Source organism: Echinops telfairi, unplaced genomic scaffold (genome assembly GCF_000313985.2).
Source record: "Echinops telfairi isolate 266 unplaced genomic scaffold, ASM31398v2 ScPeMD7_7420;HRSCAF=8458, whole genome shotgun sequence".
NCBI lineage: Eukaryota > Metazoa > Chordata > Mammalia > Afrosoricida > Tenrecidae > Echinops > Echinops telfairi.
The window spans coordinates 6,872,750-6,882,535 of NW_022111320.1; the positions used below are offsets into that span (position 1 = coordinate 6,872,750).

Consider the following 9,786-nt stretch of genomic DNA (forward strand, 5'->3'; position numbering starts at 1 on the left):
CAAATAGTAAGATGTTAAATCTTAATCTGTCTCGGCAGTCATTCACTCCAACTGGCAGGGCTTGTCACATTCCTGCACAGTGGTCCCAGGGTGTTCTATGGAAAATTATTCCCTGTGGCGATGATTTTTCCATGTTGCCATCTCCTAGGAGAACCTGTGTACTTTTTAACACACAAGGAAAGGACCCTGTAATCTGTTAGCGTGACAGCTTTAACTTTTTGTTGGAACATACAACATACCTGAGGAAACGGACCTCAAGTGTTTAGTCTTATCTGTTGACGTCAGAGATTGCTGTGGCCACTGGCTTTGCACGTGTAATTGGGCGGAATCGCTGAACTCTGTATGTTCCACTTTCGGTGTGGTGGCTTCTCTGCCAGCATGTGGTTTAATTTACATTTGAGAATCCACTCCACAGTTCAGAGTGATCACCCCCTGGGGCAACTCAGAATCAGGTGCACAGTAAAGAGCTATGTTCTAAACAGCTCCTCTCTGCCCCTAGCAGGGTCAAGCCCCATCACACAGCAGTGACTAGCTTGATAATAGATCTTTAGATCAGCTATTTCTGCTTATCCAGTCTACTCTACTCAGTTCTCCATTCCTGTTCTTTGGAATTACTTCCAAAAATAAACTCCCTGCACACCACTTTTGGTCTCCACAAGTACTCTTTGGGGAGAACTCATCTACTACAGAAAATGTCTCAAAAGATTTATTTGAATAAGGTTAGGATTGGTGATGGCTATACTGAAAACAGTTGCTAGCAGAGCTTTAGCTTACTAAAAAGAGACATGCCAACATTACCATTTTAATGTAATTAAACTTCTCTCCTTTAAAAAAAAAAATTTATAGCTTTGATTTAGAACTCCTTTGCTTCCTAGTTGCCAACCATTCCAGGTGGAGAATAATGTGACTCTGAATTAATATCTAAAGGGTGTGGGGTGGTGTGTGTATGTGTGTGTGTGTGTGTGTGTGTGTGTTGATGGAGCAATCCTATATCCTGTGTGTGGTGTTGACTTTGAGAATCTACATAAGTAATAACATGCATAGACTGTGTCTTAAAAAGCAATTTTACCTTATGTTAATTTAAAAAGTTAAATATTTCAAACCTCCTTTGTTCACTAGAAACGCTGGTGGTCACACAATTGGCTGTGATCCACAAGGTCAGCTGTTCAAAACCATCAGCCTCTCCTTGGCAGAAAGATGAAGCTTTCTACTTCCATAAAGAGTGACAGTCTCAGAAACCCACGGAGGCAATTCCAGGAGTCAGCATTGTCTCCATAGCAGTGAGATTGTTTTCTGAGTTTGTTCGTTAGTTTCTGTGGCAAATAGAATCTTCCATTTTTGTTTTGTTTTATCTTTGTAGGTTCATTTAGTTAATAAGCATATGAGCAACTACTGTGTGCCAGGTCCTATACTAGGTACTGCAAGTATATTAATAATTACTCCTACTACTTCATTTCATCCTAATAATATCCTAAGAAGTAGATTTTTTAAATGTTTATTTTTTTAAATCATTTTGTTGGGGGCTCATACAACTCTTATCACAATCCATACACACACCAATTGTATAAAGCACATTTGTATATTCATTACCCTCATAGAAGTAGATATTTTGATCATCTCATGCAGATGTAGAAGAAGAGGCACAAAAAAGATAGGTAATTTACCCAAGATCATTCAGTTAGTGCTTTTTAGAAAGCTCTCTTTATTATACTCATGTACTGTGGAGAACAGAAGAAGTCTAGGGTAGAGGCAGAGAGAATAAGGAAACTGGAAACTCTGCCAATAAAACCCAGATGCTGGAAGATGCTGGCCTGAATTAAGTTAGTGGTAGTAAAGGATACGCCAAGAGACATTCAAGAGAATCAACCAGACTGTATGATTAGTTGGATATGGAAGGTGAAAGAGAGAGGCAAGTCAGTCTCAGCATACAAATTTCTAAGTTGAGTAACTTCCTAATAAAATTAATTCCCTAAATTAAAATAATAATAGCTTTTACTTAGGAAAAATGTTAAATTGCTAATATATTTGAATAAAGATACCATGTCATTGTTGTTTTTTGGCGACATTGAATTGGTTCTGACTCATACTGACCCCATGTACAGCAGAATGAAAACACTGCGTGGTCCTGCACCATCCTCACAATGGTTGTGTTTGAACCCATGGTTGTAATCACTGTGCTGATCCCTCACCTGAAGGCTTGTCCTCTTTTTCACTGACCTTCTACTTTACTAAACATGATGTCTTTTAACCGGAACTGATCTCTCTTGAGAGTGTGTTCAAAGCACCTGTGGTGAAATTGCCTCGTTCTTACTTCTAAGGAACATTCTGATTGTACTTCCTCCATGACGGATTAGTTTGTTCTGCTAGCAGTCCCATGGTACTTGAGAGTCTTTGCCAATGCCATAATTCCAATATGTCTCTTCTTCTGCACTCTTCCGTATTCATTGTCCAGCTTCACACTCATATGAAGCAATTGAAAAGATCATGGCCCGGGTCAGGCACAGCTGAGTGCTCAGAGTGACATCTTTGCTCTTTAACATGTCAAAGAGGTTTTGTCCAACAGGTTTGTCGAATGCAATATTTGATTTCTTGATTGCTGCTTACATGATCATTGATTGTCAACTCAAGTAAATTATTTTTAACAGTTATATTAAGTTATGAATATAACAATTGACACATACTTCGTGTATACTATAATTCATGGGCTTAAATATATTAAACAGTGCAGTCATCACCTCAATAAATTTGAGCATTTTCTTCATTCTTGTATCATTATTAACTCCTCATTTCTCCCAACCGCTTCTGTCCATAATCCTAAGAAACTATTAATCTAGTTGCCATCTCTATACCCTTACCTATCTTGAAATTCACATAAAATCATTCAAACAAACCCAATAACAGAATGTAACACAGAAAAGCTCAATCCAAAAGATAGCAAAAATAAAAACCACCACAAGTTAATGGCTCAAAGGGGAAAACAAATGGTAAGATTTTAAATTTTAACCCAACTGTATTTGTAGTAATCCACTTTCCAATGCACTCTGACTGAGGGCAGGACTATTCACATCCTTCATCAATGGCCGAGAGAATTCAATGGAGGCTTCGTTCACATGGGGTTCAGTAAATGGCTTTTGGACTCTCATTGGCATCCATAGCCTTCTGCAAACCAGGTGCTCAGAATTTAAGCTCTAATACATTCTCCCCTTCTGATCCGGAATTTTGTTGTTAGTAATTCTTTGGTCACACTGGCTGGTGTGCTTCTTTGGTGCAGACTTAGCTGACACGTCACCTGAATGGCTGCTTGTTTTAAGACAAACCTTTAAGACTCGCCATGCTAATCTTTCTGATAGCTGGGCACCATCAGTTTTCTTCATTACACTTTGCTAAAGCACCCACATCTTCAATGAGGCTAAGTATCCAGCAGGGCCACATCATAAGAACTAATAAAATGAAATTCCTGACTTCAATCTTTTTCCATTAAGCATGATCTTTTGTTGTTGTTGTTGTTGTTGTTGTTGAGTTGTGAAAATTTGGTTTTCTTTACATTGAATCATAATGCTTACCGAAGGCTGCAAGCTGTGACCTTTATCAACAAGTGCTTCAAATCGTCCTCACTTTTAGCAAAGTTGGAGCCTTTGCATGTCACCGGTTGTGAATGAGCCTTGCTCAATCCTGATGCCATGTTCTTCATATAATCTATTTTCTCAAGTTATTTGCTCAGATTACAAGCCGAATATGTATGGTGAAAGAATACAACCCTAATTTTGTTCTCCCTTGATTTTGAACCATAACCTAGTCCTCTGTTCTGTTAGAATGACTAGTATTCTTTCAGCCAAAATCCATCTGATGTCACCCAAGATAATATCCCATGTTCCACATCAGTGGGCCCAATTGGGAGGAAAGAATGGCATGCTTTCAATAATATTTTTTAAAAGTGTGAATTCTAGGAACACTTCCGTACTTAATAGTATTTCCAAGGGGGGGTGGGGCAGTGGGAATAAAGACAGAATTGCAATGTGTCTGAGTTTAAGAAGAATTGTTCTACAGTGCAACTCCTCATTTTCCAATCAAGATAAACTTATTATTTAACTCCAGAATTAAATATGCTGTGCTAATGCGCTGAGTCCATTTCCGTATTATAGAATAATTTTATTTGTTCTGCACTAGCTGGTTGGCAGAGAAATTGAATGATACTTGCAATAAATAAACTTCTGATTTAATCAGAAATTAGGAAATCTAAATATAAACTTGAAAATAAAAAGTAGTGTGTGCTATATTTAACTACTCTTAAGGCCTGAAATATGAAAGTAAGTCAATGAATATTGCTACAAAATCCTATAAACGTTTACTTAACAAAATTGAAATGTGAAGTTATTGTTTCTCAACATATCCTCCATTTAGGTCTATAATACTGCTGAAGATCAAGGTTCCAACTCATTACCCCTTCCCTGAAGAACTGACAACTTTGGCATCCTTAAGAGACTTGAATAGTGTTTCTTTTAAAAGTTCTTTGAGTTTGGGAAGTAAAAAATCTGAAGGGGTAAGATGAGTGAAATGGGATAAGGTCTCCCAACACAGTTCACATAGTACTTGCTACCTGCGAAGAAGTTTTCCATCCCTCAGCACATCTTTCCTGGTCTTTTCTCACCAACGCAGTTATCAGTCTTTTAAATCTCCATAATTAGACCCCAATGATCATCCTGTGTTCTTTAAGAAAATCTTTCAAGATTATCCTTTTTGGCAATTTTACCCCAAAATAGTCAGACCTAAGCTTTCTGAGCTGACCTCTTTGCCTTGAGTTCCACTTGTCCGGTAGATCCCATCAAGAGTCACTCTTTTTATTGGACTTTTCATTTTGGAAGCACCATAATGAGCCTTGGAGCCCCAGTGGGGCCATCAGATAAGTAAGTGTTGGATGGCCAAACACAAGGTCCAGTGTTCAAACCCACCAGTTGCTCAGAGGGAGAAAGATGAGGCTGTTGGCTATGGTGGAAAATTATGTCCTCAGAAGCCCTGTATAGGGTAGAAATCAGGAAAGATGTGGGTCAGTGTTGTATCCTCTCATACTACTCAATCTGTATACCAAGAAAAATAATCAGAAAATCTGTTTTATATGAAGAATGTGGCATCAGGATTGGAGGAAGGCTACCAACAACTTGTGATACGCAGATGATACCACCTTGCTGAAAGTGAGGAGGACTTGAAGCACTTGCTGATGAAGATCAAGGATTGTAGCCTTAAGCAGGGATTACAACTCAATGTCAAGAAGACCAAAATTCTCACAATTGGACCAATCAATAGGTAACATCAATAGAGAAAAGATCAAAGTTGTCAAGGATTTCATCTTGTTTGGATCCACAATTGATGCTGATGGAAGCAGCAGTCAAGAGATTAACATATGTATTGTATTGGGTAAATCTGCTGCCCAAGACCTCTTTAGAATGTTGCTAAGCAGGGAGGTTACTTTGAGGACTAAGGTGCCCCCTGCCCAAGCCATGGTATTTTCAATTGCCTCATGTACATTTGAAAGATGGGCATTAAATAAGGAAGACAGAAGAAGAATCCACACATTTGAATTGTGGTGAAGAATACTGGAAGTACTATGGACTGCTGAAAGAACAAACAAACATGTCTTGAAAGAAGTACAGTCAGAGTGCCCCTTAGGCAAGGATGGCAAGATTTTGTCTTTCATTCTTTGGATACATCGTCAGGAGAGACAAGTCCCTGGAGAAAGACCTCATGCTTGGTTACGTAGAGGAGCAGAGAAAAAGAGGACAACCCTCAGTGAGCTGGATTGACACGTGGCTGCAACCATGAGCTCAGGCCTAGGAACATTGGTCATGATGGCACAGGACCAGGCCGTGTTTCACCCTGTTGTACATGGGGGTGTTGAAACTAACTCAAGTGCACCTAATAACAACATCAGTTGGAATCAGTTTGGTGGCTGAGTTAGTTAATTGTGCCAACCTGGTCGATAATCACATGTGGGGCTAATTGAAAGGCAGAGGGATAAATGGGTGGTAAGGCTCGCCTTTTTTGTTTTTGGGTTTTTTTGTTTTTTGTTGTTTGCCCAGGGTGCAGCTGCCTTAGCAGTTCCCTGCTTCAGCTTGTAAGATTGACTTCCTACAACACATCCCCAAGGAGAAGCCACATGGACCTATCCCGATGCAGCCCTGGGTGCTGGAGCAGCTGTGTGGAGACCCCTGCTAGTGCTGAGATGCTTGTTCGTTCACTGACTCAGCTTTCCTCCTGCAGTCGGCATCATTGCCTCTGTTTTGTGAGGTGGAGGACTTTGTGGACTGGTGTTGGGTTAATGGGTTAATGTTGGACTTGTGGGCTTGGGCAGCATTGGGTTGGGATGTTTTCGTGATGCACATTTTCTTTACATAAAACTCTCTCTTATACATGAGTTGCTGTGGATTTATTTCTCCAAAGTACCCAGACTAATACAGTGGCAGTGGATCTAATGAGACTTAGAAAAGTGTATTATTGGGAGAACTTGTGCAGACATCCACTGTTGTAGAGATCCATTAAAACAGTTTTGTTTGTGATAAATCCACATGTATGAGCTGGAAACCTAGTCCTACTATATTTAATTTACTTACCCCTCTATAACCTTTTCTTACCAGTTTGCAGTGGATTTCTTCTTTGATATCAGTTGTCATTGTTCTGGCAAGTTTCTTATCCTGGCATTTAAAAGGAAAACTTCCAAGGTTATAAAGAAATCTATTTTAAAGATATTCTTTCTAATTGTAATAAGTTAATAGCAATACAGAAATGTGGAAAATAAAGTATCTTCTACCACTGGGATATGGCGTTCTCTCTCTTCTAGTCATATGGGATCATAATAAATACATAGTATTTGCATATGCTATTTTATATAAAAAGAATATACTGTCTCTGGTATTCTATAGTTTGTTTTTTATGTTAATATAATACAAGTGACTTCAAAAAGTTCATGGAAAAATGGAGTAAAAAGACAGTGGAACTTTTCCATGAACCTTTTGAAGCCCCTTGTGTGTATATTTTGGGTGTTGGTAGTACTGTGGGTTAAGCATAGGCTGCTAAGCAGAGTCCACAGTTCAAACCTACCATTTACTCTACAGAAGAAAAACTGCCTGCTCCCGTAAAGATTCAGTCTTGCAAACCCACAGGAGAAGTTCTACTCTGTCCTGTAGGGTCACTCTGAGTTGGAACCAACTTGCTGGCAGTGGGTTTGTGTAGATGAGTGTGTATTTAATTAAAACTTCACTTGTACAGTGTGTGTAACACAGGGTTCTTGAGAGAAACAAAACCAGCACACATGATTTTAGATAGATAGATAGAGAGATAGATAGATGATAGATAGATAGATAGATAGAGAGATAGATAGATAGATAGATAGATAGATAGATAGATTTGTACAAGGAGAAGGAATATAACAGCTAATTAGTCCACACAGAAGTACATAGAGCTCACAGTTCAACTCGCTTTTGAGGAACAGTGAATATACTAGAAATCCTTTAACTCATGTGGGCTGCTGGGTCCAAGGTCAAGGAACAGACAGCACAGTCTTCCCTCAGGCAAGACAGGCAGAGTGACTGCAGGCAGCAGACAGCAGGGTGGGTCAGCAACAGTCCGGAGCACGGGAGCTTAGCAAAGCAAGCCCAATGTGACCTCGAACTCAAGCAGTTTGCATGGCAACAGAACCCAGCAGCCTCAGTCTCAAGTGACATATGCACCACACCGTCTCAAAGGAGCCTCAAGCTCTAACAACATGATCCATGGGTTGCCTTGGCCCACTGGTAGTGTAGCACGTAGGTGGAGGCAGAGAACTAGTTAAAGCAGCAGCACACTGGTCTGATTACCAGGGAACGAGAGAGAAGGGATGCTATCTGTCTTCATTTATCTCAGTCACCCTCTAATCAAGCTGTGACCTGATCATTCTCCATGCACATGTACCTATTGGCTTAGTTGGCACAAGAAACCTAATTCACACAGTGGAACCTGTAAGAGCAGGACCTTAGCGGGACTGTTTTGGTTTTCCAGGTCTCACACATTCTCTACCTTTCCAGTCCTATCACTTTTCTATTGCTCCTCTTAGTGTGAAATATGAGTATTTTGTTTTCCTTTAGTAGCAGATTTCCACCTTGCACCAATTTTTACTTTAATGGTATTTCCTGTACAATTAAAGCTTCCTGACCATAGACACACCTTCACCCTATCCTAGCCTCACATATATCCCAGAAGTGATCTTTTATTTCAGTTTTCTAGTGGCTAGTGTTGACATTCTCCAAATATCTTAAGGATTTCAGAGTTCCCCTAATTCACCCATCCATTGTACCACTTAATTTCTCCCTTTCTTACTACAGCTGGGATTCTCAGCAGGAGGGCCAAGAGTAAGCTGTATCCCCGTTTTCCACACCCCTAGAAAAAGATATCAGAATCCTTGGGAAGGTCTTTTTCAAAATACTGTACACAATCCCTTTTTCGGACCTCCGTATAGAACACATTTACATGCGAGAATATCACTGCATATAATTACAGATGTAGCTTGCTGGGGGCTGTTGTGTACCTAAGAGTCAGAATCAAGAAAGCAGTTAATGCTCAGCTATGAACTGAAAGTTGGTTGGTCCAGATGTACCCAGAGACATCTGGAAGACAGACCTGGTGTTCTGCTTTTGAAAGATCCCAGCCTTGACAACCCTGTGGTGCAGTTCGACTCTAAACTAGATTGGGTCGCCAGGAGTCACACTCAACTTGACAACAACTGGCTGGTCCTTGTGTCCGTAGAGTGAAAGTTGCGGGACAAAAGTTAAGAGGACTTATGAAGGCCAAGATACTTAAGTGACCTTTCTCTTTTTCAGGCTGGGAGGCATTAGTCTCTACATTTTCTTTTCCTTCCATTGTGGGGGCAGGGGGGTGGCAGGTAATAACTGGGAATGGGTGGGCTCACTTTTGAGATAGTGCCTGCATTTCAAGATAAGGGCAAGTCAGTTCATTTGAATAGTAGAAATTCTAAAAACTAACTCTGTGAATGCCTAACCAAATCGGTCATCTTTTTCATACCCTTAAACCTGGTTGGACACTGAGAGGTCTGTGATTCCCTTTGAAGAGCCGCCTTGATACAGTGAAGTCTAAAACTGACAAGGTCAATGGCAGCTTGTCTAAAGAGCTGGCTCTACTGTAATTGAAGTTTGCTCTACAGCATCTGAAGGAAATGAAAAGGCTAAGATGGGAAACACTAATGGGGTTCTCTGCCTGTTTTATCTGCAGACAGCAGCTGAATATGTAAAATCCCGACTCCCAGAGGCCCTGAAGCAGCATCTTCAGGACTATGAGAAAGACAAAGAAAATAGTGTGCTGTCCTACCAAACCATTCTTGAGCAGCAGATCCTATCGATTGACCGAGAGATGCTGGAAAAATTGACTGTATCCTATGATGAAGCAGGTATGTTTATCTTGCATACAATTGCTAATTATTTTTCCTCCCTGCAGAAATTTCTCTTTAGATTTTGATAAAATGTAGGGCTTTCTCTCAGGTACTAGTTTAAAGGCAAATTGGTTTCCAAGTTTTATAAACTGGGTTAATAGTACATTTATTTTCAATAATTTTAATATCAAAACTCATCGGGCAATTTCTAGAGTAGGCTCTTAAATATCAAATCCCCGCCACCTTTTTTTTTAAGATCTTGTTGTCTATTTATGTAGCCAGTCTGTCATTTATTTCCTTCTGCAGCTGAGTCAAATATTTTTACTCCAGAAAGCAGTGAACTATGCCTCCCGGCCCAGTCTGGTCAGTTTCTT

At 40.0% G+C, this 9,786-nt stretch overlaps 1 protein-coding gene across 1 annotated transcript in view; it reads left to right on the top strand.

Moving 5' to 3' along the window:
- Positions 1-9,213: 9,213 nt before the first annotated feature.
- The window catches only part of PPM1L (protein phosphatase, Mg2+/Mn2+ dependent 1L), a 90,032-nt gene continuing 89,459 nt past the window's right edge, over positions 9,214-9,786 (top strand). Inside the window, exon 1 of the mRNA XM_004704244.2 lies at positions 9,214-9,430. Within this exon, the coding sequence (XP_004704301.1) occupies positions 9,214-9,430 (217 nt within the window). The remainder of the gene's footprint in view (positions 9,431-9,786) is intronic.